The sequence below is a fragment of the Littorina saxatilis genome, linkage group LG3 (genome assembly GCF_037325665.1).
Source record: "Littorina saxatilis isolate snail1 linkage group LG3, US_GU_Lsax_2.0, whole genome shotgun sequence".
Taxonomy (NCBI): domain Eukaryota; kingdom Metazoa; phylum Mollusca; class Gastropoda; order Littorinimorpha; family Littorinidae; genus Littorina; species Littorina saxatilis.
In genome coordinates, this window is record NC_090247.1 from 64,465,461 (window position 1) to 64,484,937 (window position 19,477).

General features: G+C 41.3%; 1 protein-coding gene and 1 long non-coding RNA gene across 6 annotated transcripts in view; one reads left to right on the plus strand and one right to left on the minus strand.

The window, feature by feature from the left end:
• Positions 1-19,477, minus strand: part of LOC138962931 (organic cation transporter protein-like) — a 56,364-nt gene that overhangs the window by 11,181 nt on the left and 25,706 nt on the right. For 3 of the 4 annotated variants that reach the window (XM_070334897.1, XM_070334899.1, XM_070334896.1), the window contains 2 exons: positions 2,379-2,537; positions 970-1,195 (listed from right to left, as the gene is read on the minus strand). In XM_070334897.1, coding sequence (XP_070190998.1) covers positions 970-1,195; positions 2,379-2,521 — 369 coding nt within the window. In that variant the 5' untranslated portion in view covers positions 2,522-2,537. Of the gene's footprint in view, positions 1-969; positions 1,196-2,378; positions 2,538-2,865; positions 2,928-19,477 lie in introns of those variants that run through there. The other variant, XM_070334898.1, reaches the window with a different exon arrangement.
• LOC138962925 (uncharacterized) lies at positions 3,799-14,358 on the plus strand. Of its 2 annotated transcripts, none has more exons than XR_011454653.1 (5): positions 3,799-4,146; positions 5,845-5,913; positions 8,056-8,150; positions 10,397-10,567; positions 13,093-14,358. It is a non-coding gene; the product is annotated as an uncharacterized lncRNA (long non-coding RNA). The 2 variants fall into 2 exon arrangements; XR_011454654.1 differs by having other exon boundaries at positions 3,799-4,048.

The window sequence follows — 19,477 nt, forward strand, 5'->3', positions numbered from 1 at the left end:
ACGCTCACACACCACGTCAAACTGAACATGGAACAAATAACATGTTGGATCCAGCACGGTACACGTTACGCTCACACACCACGTCAAACTGAACATGGAACAAATAACATGTTGAATCCAGCACGGTACACACTACGCTCTCACACCACGTCAAACTGAACATGGAACAAATAACATGTTGAATCCAGCACGGTACACACTACGCTCACACACCACGTCAAACTGAACATGGAACAATTAACATGTTGAATCCAGCACGGTACACACTACGCTCACACACCACGTCAAACTGAACATGGAACAAATAACATGTTGAATCCAGCACGGTACACACTACGCTCACACACCACGTCAAACTGAACATGGAACAATTAACATGTTGAATCCAGCACGGTACACACTACGCTCACACACCACGTCAAACTGAACATGGAACAAATAACATGTTGAATCCAGCACGGTACACACTACGCTCACACACCACGTCAAACTGAACAAGGAACGTCACAAATAACAGGTATGACAACAGGTATACTCTACATTCTGGAACTAAAAGTGCGCTTGCATGCATACGTACGAGTGTGTGTGTGTGTGTGTGTGTGTGTGTGTGTGTGTGTGTGTGTGTAAATTTGCGTATGTGTGTGTTTGTGCGTACGTGAGCGAGCGTGTGTGTGTGTGTGTGTGTGTGTGTGTGTGTGTGTGTGTGTGTGTGTGTGTGTGTGTGTGTGTGTGTGAGTGTGTTTTTGTGTGAGTGTATGTGTGTGTGTGTGTGCATGCGTGCGTGCACGCGTGCGTGCGTGCGTGCGTGCGTGCGTGGGTGCGTGCGTACCAGTATATGTATGCGTGCATGAGTGTGTTTTCAAACCCTCTTGAACATAAAATCCTCTTCCATGGGTATAACAAGATCTATGGTTACCTCGCACATGCAAACATTCACTGTTCACATCATGCAAAATGCACTATACCTACATCTGTAGCTATCGTGGATGTGAACGTTGAGTGGTCGTACACCCATTTGCTGCACCTTGATCTGGTGGCGTTGCCCATGAACGAGAAATTACCGGAACTGACGTCATTGAACACGTGACACTGATCCCACTCGCCATTGGTCAATGGGATGGAGCGGTTCAAAAATGCATTGTGGGAGTCGTTCACTGGGTTGTAGGTATCTGGCCAGTCACCAGGCAAAGCGCACCTAAGGCACAAAAAAAAAAATAGGTCTGTTTACGGTAACCCGACCGACCCTATTTTTTTCGCGCGACCCTAGACTTTTTTTTGGCATTTGGGGAAAAAAAAAAAAATCTTTTGTTTTTTTGGCAAAATAACGTAAAAATATGGTGTTTTGGAGAAAAAAAAAGAAAAAAAAGAAGAAAAAAAAATCCCGACCTACCGACCCTATTTTTTGGGCCTATGTTACCGTAAACAGACCTATTTTTTTTTGGCCTAACATCACAACAGGATTGTTACAGAACTGGACAAATTGCGTTCGGTGGTGAATACCTAAATCATGGAGGTTACACACAATTGTGGTCATTTGTATGCGAACACTAAAAGATCTTGTTAACAATCACGCACGCTACAATTAAGACATTGTGGTCAGTTGTATAACAAGACTAAAAGCAGCTCATTTTAAGTCCTGGATCGGCGCGCGGCAGATGTAACTCTAGTTTCTCGTGCCGGCAACGCTAAATTGAGCTCTGTGGCCTTCTACTATATAGCAAGGCTTGACCTCCTGGAGACGGATGTTCGGCTTTAACCACAAAGGCTTCAAGAAATTGTGGCCAGTTGCATGCTAACACTTAAGGCAGACAACAAACATTTAAAGACATTGTGGTCAGTTGTTCGAGAACACTAACCGGAACTAGACCACGAATACGACAAGACATTGTGGTCAGTGGTATGAGAACACTAACCGGAACTAGACCACGAATACGACAAGACATTGTGGTCAGTGGTATGAGAACACTAACCGGAACTAGACCACGAATACGACAAGACATTGTGGTCATTGGTATGAGAAAACTAAACACAGCTTGATTAATCACGAATTCTACCAGAAATTGTAGTCGTTTGAATAACAAAAATATAAGTTTTGAGCCTATCACGAAGCTAGGTTACCGGCTTTTTTCACAGACCTGCAACACAACAATGTATACAAAGAATAATTATGAAATCGACTCCTGGTGCCAAGTTTTTCTGAGTTTTAGTTTAATCTTTTATCCAGAAAACAATTCATCAAAGCCTCTTTGAGGGAGAAACCAAGCTAAGGTCAAGGACTTTGGGGTCATCAACTCAAACATCAATCAACAAATCAAATAAATCACTGAATAAAGAAAGAAAGAAAGAAAAAAAATTAACGTCCATTCTTCTGTTCTGACCTGTGTTTGGGAATGTTGAAGATGAAGACTACGCTGAGCGTCTCAAAGGCCAGGAGGATGGCTGGGGCTGTTGCCAGGAAATACACACGTTTCTGATATGGGCCGAACTCCCCTATCTCCGTCAGCACCTCGTCAAACTTCATGGCTAGGAACTGAGGTCTGTGAGACAGAGACAAATATTAAAGAGACGCCTTTTGCAGTTTACATATGACTCGGAAATACACGCGCTTTTGATATTGCCCAAACTCTCTTCCAATACGTCGTCGAACGTCAGGGCTATAGGAACTGAGGTCTGTCAGACAAAGATATATACATGTATTAAAGAGAGGCCTTTTTACAGTATACTGGGAAATACATCTCTTTCTTGAAATTAGTAGTTTGTTGTGTGATGATTTTACTAAACCAGAAAAATTAAGTAAGTAAAATTGTCACTTGTTTCAGCATGTTATGCGTATTGTAAGCAAGAAGCAAGAAACAAATGGCCTACCTCAGCAGCGGTGTGACACAACCGAACGGTGAACTAAACGTGAGACTGACTAACCCAATTTCTTTTCTGTCGGGGCCTGTCGCACATATCCTTGCCCCTATCCATCCCCTCCCTTTCCCACCCCTTTTAGACTCTCATTCCAACCTCCACCCTGTCTCTGTCTTACCCCTACCCTTCCCTGGTACCCCAACAACTCCGCTCGCCACCCCTCCCCACTTTCTCTAACACCCATGCACACACACGAACACACACACACGTGCACGCGCGCAAGCACACGCACACACACACACACACACAAACACACCACACACACACAAACACACCACACACACACACGTATGCTTGCTCTCTCTCTCTCTCTCTCTCTCTCTCTCTCTCTCTCTCTCTCTCTCTCTCTCTCTGTCTCTCTCTCGCGTTTGGCTGGTTGTTTCTTTGGTCATTCGTTTGTTCGTTTGTTTGTTTGTTTGTTTGCTTGCTTGCTTTTTTCCGTTTATCAGAACTGTGTATCATTTAGATGTAAGGGCAGGTTGTAAAAAAAGGTGTAGCCTTAAACATCGATCCGAATAAAATAAAGAGCCATCATCTCTCTCTCTCTCTCTCTCTCTCTCTCTCTCTCTCTCTCCACCCATTGCACACCGGTTGGACCGTATATAAGGTAACGTCAAATTATGCTTGTGCAACGTATGTGGGAGTATCACTTATACCCTCAGGATATCTCTTATCCTGTTGCGTAGCGTTACAAATAGAGAACAGTATACCGAAATGGGAAGGGGAAAAAATGGATCGGGAATTTACAGGACGTCCGCTGTGCTCTCAATCTTCAGTAGTTATAAGTCCCTCTTAATTTATCCGAGTTGAGTCTGTCTAAATAATGCCATTTTCTCCACCCCTTCTTTTTTACTTTTTTAATTTTTTTTTTGACTGTGCTTGAAATGAAAGTTATTTGTCAGATCGTTTCTACTTTTTTGTCACTTGAAACATGGCGGACATCGGATGAAGTCACGAGTGGGGCGGTTTCGCCCTGCGAAAAGAAGCTTCGTGCCGGTTGTAGATCGACTACAGTACAAGTAGGGTCGGCAGGCCCAAAACACGCAAAATAAACCTAGATTCCTCTTCTGGTTCCTCGCGTTGCGAGTCGTCATGGGTTCGCTCCTCAGCCGATTCAACCCAGCAAGGACTCCAAGTAGGTCAAGGAGACGGTGACGGCGACAAGGCAAAATCCCAAAGTAGACTAGATCATTAGATGAAAGGACGTTATACCCATTCCGTAAAACTCCAAAGGTATGTAAATGACTTAGGACATAAATCGGAGGGTTAGATTGCAGTTGATTCGGAGCAATGAATTTACAACGCTAAAGTTCAAAACTTCTACACCATGACCATACAATTTACAAATTACTTTTTTTTTTCATTCAATTTCAAACTCAAAGATTCCATTTTGTTCTGTCTGTGTTTGAACTGCATTTCGACTCTCAGCATCATGATATTGATAATGACGCAGAGCAATCAACACCTACTGAGCTAAGTTCCTTTTTATGTCTGTTGGCTAGTACAACAGTACAACTTGAACTACAAGTACAAGGGCCATGAGGTTGACATAATTTGGGGTTGGTTAATTTTGTTTGTTTGTGATGTTGCCACATAAGGCTTTAGCAGTTTTTAGTCCCATGACTCATTGAATGTTTTAAAGATCTACATATATATATTTATGTATGTCTACACACCAATGCCTCATGCACTGAGGAATTCCTGTTATGATGATGTATTGGTAACAATTCTGCAGATTGCTCCAATTGTAATACTCACTAATACTGGTATGATCATAATGACATGTAGTACTCACTACTGCTGACTCAATCAGTCAATGAAATTAAGCCATGAAACTACAGTGTTGCAACTGGATTTGTTACACATATTTGTTATGCGGTGTCTGCATGAGGAGAGGTACAACCTCTGTCCCCTCTGTTAAAATAGCAAAATCTAGATCGGCACTTTTCAGGGTGAGTACGGGTAAGGTCATCAAATCTAGTTTTTATGCCACATGTTTGCCAAGATCTGCAGTCTTGGTTGGAGCAAAACAACGTTTGATTTGGAACAAAAAGGACTGGGTGGTCGGGTGGTAACGCACTTGCGCTCAGAAGTGAGAGGTTGCGATTTCGACCCTGGGTCAGGGCGTTAGCAATTTTCTCCCCCCTTTCCCAACCTAGGTGGTGGGTTCAAGTGCTAGTCTTTCGGATGAGAAGAAAAACCGAGGTCCCTTCGTGTACACTACATTGGGGTGTGCACGTTAAAGATCCCACGATTGACAAAAGGGTCTTTCCTGGCAAAATTGTATAGGCAAAGATAAAAATGACCACCCAAAATACCCGTGTGACTTGGAATAATAGGCCGTAAAAAGTAGGATATGTGCCGAAATGGCTGCGATCTGCTGGTCGATGTGAATGCGTGATGTATTGTGTAAAAAAAATTCCATCTCACACGGCATAAATAAATCCCTGCGCCTTGAGTCCGAGTCTGGAGATACGCGCGCGATATAAGACTTCATATAACATCCTGACTGCTTGCTGTGCAGAGGAAGTGTTCTTTTTAAGAAATGCATTCAAATAAAACAAATGGAGAAATGCCCACTGAACAGAAACAGCCAGGCTCCTAATGTGTGGTATGAATCCAAGTTGAGAGAGATCAGCTGAGCTAGGATTTTACATGGAACAAGATCATCCCTCCACTTGCATACATACCAGAAATGAACATACAGTGTGCTTGATGTGGTGATCAAGTGACATTTTGCTATGAATTTGTTTAAGCAACTAGTAGCTTCTTCAGCGTTAATTCATTAAACAATTACTATATTCTTAGCACATAGAACACCTTGCTAAGTTAAGTTATGCGTGTGTTTGTTATTGCAATGTAAGACCTCATGACATAGATATAACAAAATAACACATGATGAGATTCTAAATATGTTTTGTTTACTTGCAGGTCTCAGTTATTACCAAGCCCTGCCTCATTCTTCTCGCAACAGTGACATGGTGCTGTTATAGAACACAAGTAAGGCTTTTGATCATTTCCAAAATACACTAGCAATAGATTGTGAGTGCAACTGGTAATGAGAATATTTTACCACAAAAGGCTAAAGTACAAATAACAGATTTATGATGTTGGAAAAAGAAGTCCGCCAGAGCAAGTGATTAGTGTACCAGTTAGCTAGGGTGGATATATTATATAATTACAATTTACAGTCAGCATAAAATGTTCAGGCCAGTCTTGAATTGTTCTCGCCCTGTGAATTCACCGGCAAATCAGATGGCATGAAGAAATCAATGGTATATTATGCTCTGCATTGAATGAACCATCTCCAGTCATTCTGAGTGACACACCTCTTTAAAAAAAAACATGCCAGTAATTAAATCCAGGCTACATGGGGATGGAAAATGACCCTGGCAATTTCAACCTCTGCTTGTGCCTTTGTGTAGCAGGATTGGATATGGATCTTCAAAAGCCTTAGTTCATTTGTTTGTATCATGTATGACGTTATAAGTTAATACTATTAGTCAATTTCAAATAGCAGAGTTATTTTCAGAGCTTTCTAACCTCAAACCCTGTCTGCCCCGTGGAATCTAGTTTGTAATTCAAAAGGGTATTTTGATTTTGACTCAGTTTCTTTCTTGCAAGTTCATTCTTTTCTCGTTCTAGGTACTAAACCACTACTGATGACTGCCTGCATCAGGGTTATAATTTATGAAGAAGTCAAAATGCACATGTATAACAGTTTACAATTTAAAGGCACACTTGCCTTGTCACTATAGTGTGGGTCACTGTCTCAGATATTATATATGGCTATGCTTTAACATGGAATCCCTCATCTTGGCCACATACCATCTTGCTGTGGTGAGTTAACTCAAAATATGGGATATTTTCACAAACATTCAAGCTGATCTATGTTGGTATGCGTCCAAGTAGAGGGATGATCTTATCCCAAGTAAAAGCCTGACAAGATCTGAGACTGTGATTGTGAAGCAAAATGTTTTTACATAGTAAAGTAAGCCTTTAACACTATTGTGACTAGCACTGCCACGGCGTTAACGTCCTGCCTGCCCAAGCTTGCCACCAAGAAACTTCCCAAAAATCAGTAACTGTAAAGAAATCTGTCTAGCAAGCTTGAATTAAGTCCAATCACCACCAAATTTTGTGTACTAATTCAAAAATGGATGCCCCGTTCAGTCGTGCTATTTATAAGTTTGTCACGCGATTTGTTTTAGCAAAGGGGGGTGAAAGGGGGGTGAAAGGGGGATAATTTGTGTTTTTTAACGTTTTTTTGTGTGTGTTTTATTTTCCACTGCTTTTTTTAAAAGTTATTTTTTAACAGAAAGTATTATTAATAATGTTATAACCAAACAAGGTGTAAAACCTATGAATTAGCTGAAATATTGTTAACATTGTACACAGAAATAAGGAGACAGTACAAAGAAAAAAAACAAGCAAATCACGCATTCACTCACAGCATCCTGACTCAAATGAAACAAAACTGTAACACTCACCAAATGATGTCTAGGTAATCCATATTGAATATAAGTCACATTTTCACAACAAAGTACCAACTGTCCACCTATGAACAATTCCAAAAGGATTTGAAGGCTCCAGCCATCCATTGTTATCAGTGCTGCCACGCCCCCATAGCTCCTGCACGATTCCGAGATACATGTTCGTCTAGCAGTATCACCCCCTACCACGTGTAGTTGCCGACTCGTACTAGCAACAACGGGACTGTTTCTTCCTCAATATCACTGCTATTATCGCTTTCTTGAGGCTAAAACGACACGATGTATCATGATCTACAGGATCCTCAAGATCCAACATCCGGAGAATCTCCTCCCGTGACAAGGCTCGCCTTCGATTCATTTTTTTTTGTTCGAAAACACCACGCAAATCTGCATTAATTTGATCAAGCCGGAAGAGAAAACCACGTGTATCAAGGGAAACAACTCAATTTACTGCAAGCTTCAAAAACCGGGAAGCAATCACGAGTCGTGTACCTTGTATGTCTAATACTAAAATAGTCGCTTCCCGTCCGTGGGCGTTGCAGCGTTATTACTAATATAGTCGCCTCCCGTCACGAAAGTGTTAACGAGAAAGTATGTCTATTGCACTGGGTGTTTTATTATTATTACAGTATATATATTTTTCTTCCAGGTAGTCTCTCTTTAAACTGACTTTCTACACCATGGTGTCTCTGGCAGTGTTATATTGGCAGAAGACAGTTGGAACTGGATATCCTCATTTAGATGGTAGGCATGTTTTCGGCTTTTGTGTTGCTATGGTGTGTGTGTGTGTCTGTGTTAAGGCCATGTCAGACGCACAACACAAAACAGTGTTTCCTTTCAAAACAAACACAAAACAGCGTGTTTCCCATGTGACATCCCCCAAAACGCGTTTCAGAATACACTCTTTCGTGTTTTTGCATCGTGTTTTGGGTTTTAGAGCATGCTCTAAAATCTAAAAACACGTTTTGGTAGTCAGCCAATGAACGCGGACGATCAACTCAAGTGACTCGGTTTCCGGCACCACGGAGATAGAAAAAAAATGGCAGACTCAGATGTGGTACCGATTCAGGGTAGTATCGGACCCATGAATCCTAACTAGAGTCTATGGATCCTGTCACGATTGAAGAGAGGCAATAATATCAGTGGGCGCTGCCAGCCGTGTTGTTTACAAACCCAAACACAGCGCGGTAGCTGAACGGGTCAAGCTGACACTGACCGTATCAGTGGACACTGACCGTATCAGTGGACACTGACCGTATCAGTGGGCACTGCCAGCCGTGTTGTTTACAAACTCAAACACAGGGCGATAGCTGGACGGGTCAAGCTGACACTGACCGATATTTCTGTGAAAACACGCACCGCGCTTCATCTGTGTGTTTCGCATGTGACATCCCCTCTTTAAAAACATGTGTTTCCCCGACGTTTTGAGATGGTGTTTTTGTCGAAAACAGGGTTTTGTGTTGTGCGTCTGTCTCCGCCTTTAGACACATACCAGAAATAAACACACTGTTTGCATGCTGTGGTGAAGTGACATTTTGTGATTTTTTTTTAATGAACTAGTACAGGTAGCTTTTACAGCATTTATTCATAACACAATCGCACTTTTTGGGGTATGTGAACAAGTTAAGAGATCAGGGTTCGACACTAGCGGGGGCGGGGGGCGGAACGCCCCAGAGTTTTGTGTTCCGCCCCAAACATTGCCGAAGCTTGGGGCCCACTCCGCCCCAGGATAAATTCCAACAATGACAAACCGAAAATTCTAATGCCAGCAGAGCCAATCACTAAAAATCGCCAAAGTCGTCACTGAAATTTGCGTTACGATCAATGCCGCAGTCAAGAAAAAAACACATTCAAATCGTCGAAGGACAATGTCGTAAGGGAAATAACTCCCAGATTGCGCTCTTTAGCGTGAGAGATAAGTATCGCCTTCAAATGCCAAACGCAAAATGTGGCGACACATCCCTGGTGTAAAAAGACATGGAAATGAAGATGAAGAACAGGGTGGAGAGAAACGAAAAAAGGAGACCGATGCAGCCAAAAGCGCGAAGCGCTGTCGTAATTTCAATGTCAAATGGTTGAAAGAATTTCCCTGGCTTCAGTACGATGAAGAAAAACAGACAATGCATTGCCGCACTTGAATACTGAGAGTGGGCCCCAGATTTTTTTTTTCCGCCCCAGCAATTTCCATCTCTGGGGCCAGTGTGGCCCCAGGCCAAATAAGTTAGTGTCGACCCCTGGAGATCATGTCTTATCCCATTTTAAAGCCCTACCAGATCTGAGACGGTGAGCCAAATTGTTTTCATGAGAAGGAATGTGCCTTTTAGTGAAATCTATGTACTTTACAAAACATATTTTAAGAAATGAAATGTGTTACAAGTAACAGCCATAGGAGTGATAGCCTGTAGGTGGAATAATAATCTTCAATTGCCTAGAAATGATTATCTGGTTAAGAATGACCTCTTCAAGAAGATTAATGCAAAGCATTTTGATGTTTGTGACGATTAGTTACTCTTTATCACATTTGGTCGCTGATTTTGCTGTCAGTGTCAGTGTTGGGCAGGTGTGCGTCCATGATGTCATTGCTATTGAAAACTAATCTGTACTGTAAAGTAAATGTACCCATACATGGCAGTTGTCTGGTCAAACCGGGGGCCAGCCATGACTGGGACTGATGTATCCTCAGGCACTCGACACCAGGTGGGCCAGTGGTTGGGGTGTGATTCCCTGCCTTACACCACCACAAAGTGTTGTATCAGTAGACAAGACTGAGCAGAACTTCTGCCCCCCCCCCCCCCCCCCCCCCCCCCCCCCCCCCACTCCCCTCACCAATTGACCACTCAGTGCCATGTGCCTGTGGCTGTATCATAAACACTTTGTGACAATAGTTGTTACCTCCTTAGAACATATCTTGTGATGCTCCTCAGTGTTTGATGTATGCTAACTGGTGTACTTATGACATAGTGTTCATATGAAAGTTATATGTGTTGCAGCTCATCCAGATCACAGGTACACAAAGGAGCTGGTTCCAGTGAAAACATAGGCGCATGGAACTGCTTATGGACTACTTTAGAAAGTGTGCTGTTACAACCAAGACTCTCCAGTTAGGAAGGTCTGCGGAAGGGTGCTTGTTCTGTTTCCTCGGACAGGCTTTTCAAGACTAGGTAGGTTAAACCACATGATTGGGCTTTAATTATGAATGCACTTCAAAGTTCACTTATTTCATTATCTGGTACAAGTTCTCTTGCATGTGGGTGTAAGGCTGAAGAAGAACCTCTGACAAGTCAATTTTCAAGCAACTGAGCATGAACCCAGGTAAAAAAAAAACCACAGAGCTCTCTTTCTCTCTCTTTCTATTGGTCTGTTATTCATAGAATGACACTAACAGTGACACAAGTAAAAAATCTGTATCATTGTCTTGACCTCCAGAAATTTGGTAGAGAATAAGATGACTAATAGTATTATTTTGATTATTTTATGGTCATTACTGTGGACTCCCCCCCCACACACACACACACACCACCCCACCCCTGCCCCTTTTAAGACACCCCAATCTAAGACTCCTTCCTATTAATGACCCTGTTTACGCAGACTTCTTGTTCATAACATCTGTAAATTCACTCCCATTTTAAGACTTGCTCCTTTTTAAGACCTGATTTTGCTTATTTTGGATTTCGAAAAAGAGAACAACAAATCCCCACTCTCTAGCCAGGCACATGATTTTTGTATGAACCAAGTTGAGGGATGGCATTTGTATAGGCCTGACCAGATCTGAGATGTTGAATCTATTGCTTACAAAGAAAGCATTGTGTCATTAAAGGCACACTACTTCTCTTCGCCGTCTCAGTTCAGGCCAGGCTTTAACATAGGATAAGCTCATCCGATGATGAAATGAAAGTTTTACGCCCTTACGGCAAAGCCATTAGGGGCATGTTACACGGGAGAACCCGGCTTTGTATGAAAATAGAAAATAAAAATGCGGGGGGGGGGGGGGGGGGGGGGGATGTAGACAGCTGGCTGCCGGCTGCTAGAGGAGACCTGAAATGGGCTAGGGACCGGGTTGGGTCGTCTTGGGTCAGTGCTGAAATGGTTACTTTTTTGGCTGTTGGCCGAACGGACACCCGGGCTTCATATTTTTGCATGCATGTATTCGTGTTTCCAAGGCCTGAGGCTTTCGCTGTGACCCTGGGATCTTTATCGTGCGCATGCGTGCACACGGGGGTGTTCGGACACCGAGGAGAGTCTGCACAAAGTTGACTCTGGGACACACATCCCGCGCCGAACTTGGGGGTTGAACCCACGCTGATAGTAACAACCGGTTTTAAAGCCAGCGCCTCTACCGACTGGGCAAACTCCCCCCCCCCCCCCCCCAATTTGTTGGGGTCAAGAAGTTCCATGGAGGGCGGGGGGTATGGAGTAACACATAGTGTTTTGCTCAGAACATTCCCACCCATGCAGAGCCGCGCTATGGGTACGCATTACCGTGAAGCTGGCAGTCAGTGCTACCAAATGTCGTCTGTGTCTACCACTCGGTGGTGACTTAATGTGGGTCTATGTAAGCAGATGCCAGCGCAAGCAATCTGATGCAGAGTCAGGAGGCGGTTTGGTACAAGAGAACCTTAGAGGCCACAGCCTCGGCCGTCTAAGGGATCTGTGTGTCTGGAGGCACATTTGGTTTCTGAGGTTCAAGCGGAGCTGTTGCCTCTGCTCCCAAGTTCCCGTGTCTGGAGGCGTTTTTGGTATGGTAGCAAACCTGTAGGTTGGGGCCTCTGCCTTTATAAGCTCATCCCTCAACTTGGTCACATATGAACAATCAACACACTGACTTCTTGCTGTAGTGATCGAGTCAGAATTGCCAAGGCGTGTACATGGAATAAGATCATAATTCTAAATGCTGAAGTAACATTCTGTTTCCTATGAAGCTAGGCTTGATTTTTGGTATGAATCCAAGTTAAGGGATAGCATGTGTAAAAGCAGAATTGTTTACAGAGGCAGCTTTGTGTTATTAAAGGCATCTCAGATCACCTGCCAGGCTTTTTTTTTTTTTTTTTTTTTTTACATGGGGTAAGACTATCCCTCCACTCCGGCACATACCAGCAATAAACACAGTGGTTACTTGTGATGAAATAGTGGCAAGACAGATGATTTAAGCATCACATAACCTTCCTAAGTGAAGTCAAGTCGTGTGTGTGTGAGCATAGAATGTTGAGGACAGCCTTGAAATTTTCTGACTGTGTGAATTCAACAGAACTGCTGTAAATCTGGCGCAGTATAGTTTTTATTGTATGAAACTTCATTTCCAGTCAGGTGCTATGAAGAAATCATATCAGGTTATGCTTTGCAGTGAACCACCACCAGTATTTATTTATTTATTAAGGAGATTTCTATCGCGCATAACTAAAAGCACTATTTCTGAGTAACACGTCATCTTAATTAAAGCATGCCAGTATCGCCAGGCTCCTTTTGGGTGGTAAATGTGGATCTTCAAAAGCCTAAGTTAAAAAAACAAGATGTAAAAGTACATTTTGAATAGTAGGTTTTTTTCAGAGGGCAGATATCACAAGATATGATCGTTCAACTGCATGTATGCCTCATTACTAAAACAAAAATTAAGTGGTATTTTACTCGTCTTTCTGGTAAAACATATACACCATCAATATATTATAATAATGATCTTGCTTGTTTACAGATGGACAACAGCTGCTGCCAGGACTAGGTTACGCATAAAGAAAACAGTCAACACTTGGCTGGTGCTGGAGCTTCTTTGATGTCTATATCAACAACAAAAAGACAGACAGATACCAGCTCATTCAAGACCATATCCCCATTTTACTCACACAGAACAGAGAGCCATCTTCCGCCTTCGCACAGGACACTGCTGTCTGAAGGTACACCTCAAAAGGATAGGTTTTGCACCTACAGCGGACTGTGGCTAGGGTAGGAAGAACAGACTCTGCAACACGTTCTGAGAGGGTGGCCTTTCCTTGCCACCCCTGTGCAACAAGACTTGGCCAGAGAGCACACATCCAAATGCAAACACTGAACACTGAAGAGGAAGAAGAAGAAGGTGCCCACACAGAAGGGCATGAATCTACTTTAAGGGCAGAAAGGTTTACAGCAGTTTATAGACTTGTAGCAGATAACATGATTGTTGAGACAAAATTACCTTAAAGGGAGAAAACGAACAAGCTAAATAGGCTGTACAGTACTTCACTTGAACAATTTATAAGGTTCCCTGTAATGTATTAAGTATCAAGAACATTTACAGATCACAAGACATTGTGTTTTCTTTTGTTTGCAATACAAATTTTTCACAATAAAAAGATATGCACTTGGCAAGATCCTTAAAATGTAAAACTAGTACGTGTGACAATTTTGAATTGTTCAGAGATGGTTTTGCTTCAGTGGTAAATGTTTTAGCTTTGTTATAAGATTCTGTTACTGAAGCATACTTTAAAACCTTGACCTTCCAAGTCTTGAACAACATACCCTAACTGTGTTAGCACCCTGGGCTGCGATCATTGTGTTGAGCTACTTAACAGAGGACTCCTTGGTTTTATTACATAGATATACTTTGGTTAACTTTAATTATTTGATAAATAATTCTAATACAGGACAACTCTCCCATCAAATGTAGAAATGTCGTCTGCATTTTTATTTTGTATTCTGCATATTTTAAAAGGCTATTTTTGTGCACAGAACATGCATCTGCAGGGAGGTTTAGAGGGTGAAGTTAGGATCTATTATGGGGCATGCAGCACCACACCCATTTTGTGTGTGTGTATTTTGTGTTGACACATAAGACACTGTCATTCCAGCAGAAACCTGTGATGATGCACATTTTATTGCAGTAACCAGCTGAAATTGTATGTACGTTGTTATGAAATTGACAAATGATCCCTGCTTTGCAATCCTGTGTTAATGATATTGCCAAAATTAAAACGTGGAGGAAAAAGTGAGTGTAAACCTATTCTTGTGGTGGTGGTGGTGGTGGTGGTGGTGGTGGTGGTGTGTGTGTCTGGTTAGTGTGTGTGTGTGTGTGTGTGTGTGTGTGTGTGTGTGTGTTTGAGTGTGTGTTAAACAAACAACAACGACAAACAACACCAAACCTTTATCAAACAAGCACAACAAAAACAAATTACACAAAAACTGGCAAAAATCAGAATATCAACTGAGGAGAAAAAAACAGTGGCTGAATGCAATACTTATTATAACTTAAAAAGTAAAAGTGTGCATGTGATGTGTGCGTATGTTTGAGTGTTTTAAACAAACAACAACAAACCTAAATTAAACAAGCACAACAACAACAACAAAACAAACATGGCAAAATTCTGAATATTAACTGAGGAAAAACAAACAGTGCCTAAGTACGAGACTTATTATCAGGAAAACAACGGCAAAACTCACAATGTCGTATGGAATAAGGTAAGAGATGTAAATCATGGTTTACAGAGAACATCAGTACTGAGTTCTGTCATGTTTTATTTTCTCCAGAGTGTGACGTCTGCAGAATGATCGATACAAAAAGCAGTGTCTCCAGTCATGGCCATATGCTGCTTTCCTAATTTTTGCTTTGCACTATTTTTGCTTTGTGCACATATTTGAACCTTGTGGTGCTATGATTCGGTTCTTAAAAGAAAATTATGACTCACACTCACATACAATCCTTGTTTTTGAATGTTTTAAAACATTGCTGCTTTCTGCTTTGAGCCTGGAGGAACAAAAATAATGACTCTGAAGCCGGACTGCCGAGAGGAAGAATGAGAGGGAAAAGAACACGCAGCCATGAAAACACACACAACTCCCTGACAGATAAACTGCTTATATGTTCCAAAATCAAGAATCTTTAAGCGCGCACGCACACACACAAACACACACGCGCGCGCGCGCGCACACAGAGAGACTCTCCTCGTGGAAGTTAAGGTATACTCGAACTTGAAAGTAAGTATAAATGTTTGATACGAAATAAACCTGTGATAAAAGTCTTTTTATAAATCATCGGTACCAACAAAATTGTCACAACACGTAAAAGGACATACTGTAGTTTCAAATTAGTAACAATCTAAGCCATTTTAATCAGCACTGGTGTCCGGCAAGCACTAACAGATACAACAGCACGTGTATGCATCTTGAAGTAATAAGACCTTGAAGTAGGCCTAGAGTTTACACTATGCATTATGTAATGCTTTAATTCAGCTGCCTAACTGTGGAACTTTGCAAATGTGTGAGGACCGTTTCACAAAACAGACAAAACACCCTCTCAGTTATTTACACAAATCAGTTCCAGAATGTGCGTGTTCCTTTTCCGTCTCTACAAATTAATGTTATCTGGGGGGAAAACGAATCATTGTCGCTTCCGCCCTCAGTTATAATTGCCTGAGCATAATAGGAAATGCAACAGGTGTAGTCTTCCGCCTGATTTTTAGTCAAGATATTTCGACACAGAATGTTTCTTTCTTTTTTCTTTGTATGTTCACAAGCTCACATACAATCATTTATGCAACACTGACAATAAGACCAGACCAGAGTTGTGATTGAAATGGGCAGTTTATTTAATAAAGCTCCAGAATGAATAAAAATACATGACAAAATAAGGTGGTCCCGCTGTACAAAGCCGGTTACCAAACACACACACACACACACCAACACACACAAACACACTCACGCACGCACGCACGCACGCACACACACACACACACACACACACACACACACACACACACACACACACACACACACAGTAACATTGTACAACTTACTGTCACATTCAAGCGGGAACACCAAACAAAACGTATCATCAAATGAAACAACATTTTAAGTGGTCAACTGAGCAGATGAGCACAAACCACACTTGAAATCTTCACATTTTAACACTTTCTCCTGTATCCATAAAAGTCATTTATGCTGACTAGATAATGACATAATAAAATGACATCAATAAAACCATTCCCTTTTTTATTTTAAAGAAAAACAAGAAAATTAAAATAACGCAAAGAACTGATGCTCAGTAATTCAAAGTTGGGTATCGATCTCAAATGTGTGCATAGCTAATTACATGTAACCGGCATGGACTGGGGCTAGAATTGGCCTTTCTGTCAGGCAACTCGGCCTCTAATTGGTTTTATATTGTCTGATCCCCCTCCAGAAAAAAACAATACCATTTGCCCCGTGCTTCTGCGCCCACAAAAAATATTCGGGAATAAGAAAAGTTCAAATTTTAGGCACCCCACATACAACCTTAATTGTCAATCAATTACTTTACTGCAATCAACGTTGATTTTAAAGTACCATGTCATTATTATTTTGGAGATAGATTTGAAAAAGTCCATAATTGCAGACTGCGTATTGGTATGAGTGATTTGAATTTTGATTTACTATGATGTCAGCGGCACCTCAAGGATTGCCCCAAATGTGAGTGCGGTTACCCAAGGGAGACTGCTGAGCACTATTTGTTGCATTGACCCTTGTGTAGAGATGTACGATTATTGTCAATTGATAACTGATTATAAGTTTATTGAAATATTATTGAAAGGCATCCCGCAATATTCCCGGAATGTCAATCAGACCATATTCATAACTGTACAAGAATTTATTAAGACCGTAACAGGCATGTTCCGTACATGAGCCTCTACATTTTATTCATAATGTTCATTTGACACTGTCATGAGACAAATGCTGCCTGACCAATTGTTCTTCGTAATTTCTCTCGTGTTTTGTGTCCTTGTTTCGACTTATCGATTATGGCCCAATCGTTATGTAATTTAGTGCCATTTTCGCCGATCACAAAATGTATTAACTTTGCGTGTGTGTCTTCTGTGCATTTAATATTATTGTGACGTGACCCACTCTTCCAACATTTCTGGCGCTCCAAGTCTTCGTCGTCCTTTTTTTCCCCCTTATGCTGAATTCTGTTCTCTCGTACCCCATTTCTTTTTGTTTCTTGTTTTTACCCCCACCAAGTTCTGTTCTACCACCCCCTCCCTTTTTTGATTGCTTGCGCATCAGGTTTGTCTGTTTGTTTTCGTTGTCTGAAATGAGTAAATGTATCTAGTCCGCCATCATGCTAAACTTTGTTATGTACATACCAGGATGACTTAAAATAAGCATTTATGCTTGAGTTATCTTAAAAAAAACAATGCATTGTTTCTGTCATGATAACAAATTGAATAAAGTTTTGTAAACCAATGGACTGATTATAGTTGACCCTGATATGTGATTACGGGATAGTGTCACGTTAATTTATTTCTACTTTCACTTGTACTTTTGTACTTAAAACAAATCACTGTGATGTAAAAGTTATATTTTTTTCCATTGTGAAGTGTCGTCAGTCTCCTCAAGGTAATGCAGTCAAACTCAACCAAAAGTTGGAGGGGCTTCTTCATACTTTCAGTGTGTGTGTGTGTGTGTGTGTGTGTGTGTGTGTGATTTCTTTTTCTTCTTCTTCTTGTCGTTCGCTGTTAGATCGTCAGTCCGGACTGCAGAGCGAAACGTGCTGTGTGTGATTTCTTTTGACACTATGCACGTTTGTATATAACCGCCTGTGCACAAAAAGAAGAATATAATCGAATCTTATCATTCATTTTTGCTTAATTGATTGATTGGTATGCATGTTTCTAACAGTGAGTGTAGTGCGCTTCCCAAGCATAAAACGGTGCATGACTCTGGATTTGCGTCTGAGATATTGACACATCACTGTGAGAAAAAGCGTTAATGAAAAAAGAAGACTATTTATTTTCCTTGAGCATTATCTTTAAGTGGTGTGCCAAAAACTTTTAAATTCAAAAATTCAATATTTAACTTTAGGAAAAGCACTGCAGAGAGAAAACCACGCTTGTGTGTTCAGAATAGTCTCCATGTGGTATCAATATAAATGATTCAAATGTATGGAAGAGAAGCTGTTTCTGCTGGATTAATACACACACACAATTGTGCACTCACACATAAGCACGCATGCATGGTCACACACACACACACACACACACACACACACACACACACACACACACACACACACACACACACACACACACACACACACACACACACACACACACACACACAGAAACAACAAATTCATTATGACAAAACCAAATACGAAGTCCTATTTCACAAATTTTATATCTTCTCCTTTTCACCATATACAAATACAGTCACGGAGTACATTTATAAGGCCAAATTATTAAGAAATATTATTTTCTGTGCTTGAATTACCCAGTGTGTAGCATGATCACCACGAAGGTACAATTCACAGAAGTTGAGTAATCACTTTACAAAACCCATACCAGTACCACATTGTTATGTTAAATCCTATTTATTAACCCACACAAATAGAAGAAGATAGCTTTGTGAAGACTTTCATTTTCCAACCAAATGCTGTTCAACCGGCTAGATTATTCTTTCTTTCTATATTTGGTGTTTAACGTCGTTTTCAACCGTTCAAGGTTATATCACGACGGGGAAAGAGGGGGGGGGGATGGGATAGAGCCACTTGTTAATTGTTTCTTGTTCACAAAAGCACTAATCAAAAAATTGCTCCAGGGGCATGCAACGTAGTACAATATACTACCTTACTGGGAGAATGCAAGTTTCCAGTACAAAGGACTTTAACATTTCTTACATACCAATCAATATGAGGCTTATATTGCGCGTATTCTGTGGGTACAGTTCTAAGCTCAGGGATTTTATTTTAATTTTATTTTATGCAATTTATATCGCGCACATATTCAAGGCACAGGGATTTATTTATGCCGTGTGAGATGGAATATTGTTTTACACAATCCATCACGCATTCACATAGGCCAGCAGATCGCAGCCATTTCGGCGCATATCCTGTTTTTCACGGCCTATTATTCCAAGTCACACGGGTATTTTGGTGGACATTTTTATGAAAATTTATCTATGCCTATACAATTTTGCCAGGAAAGACCCTTTTGTCAATCGTGGGATCCTTAACGTGCACACCCCAATGTAGTGTACACGAAGGGACCTCGGTTTTTCGTCTCATCCGAAAGACTTGAACCCACCACCTAGGTTAGGAAAGGGGGCAGAAAATTTCTAACGCCCTGACCCAGGGT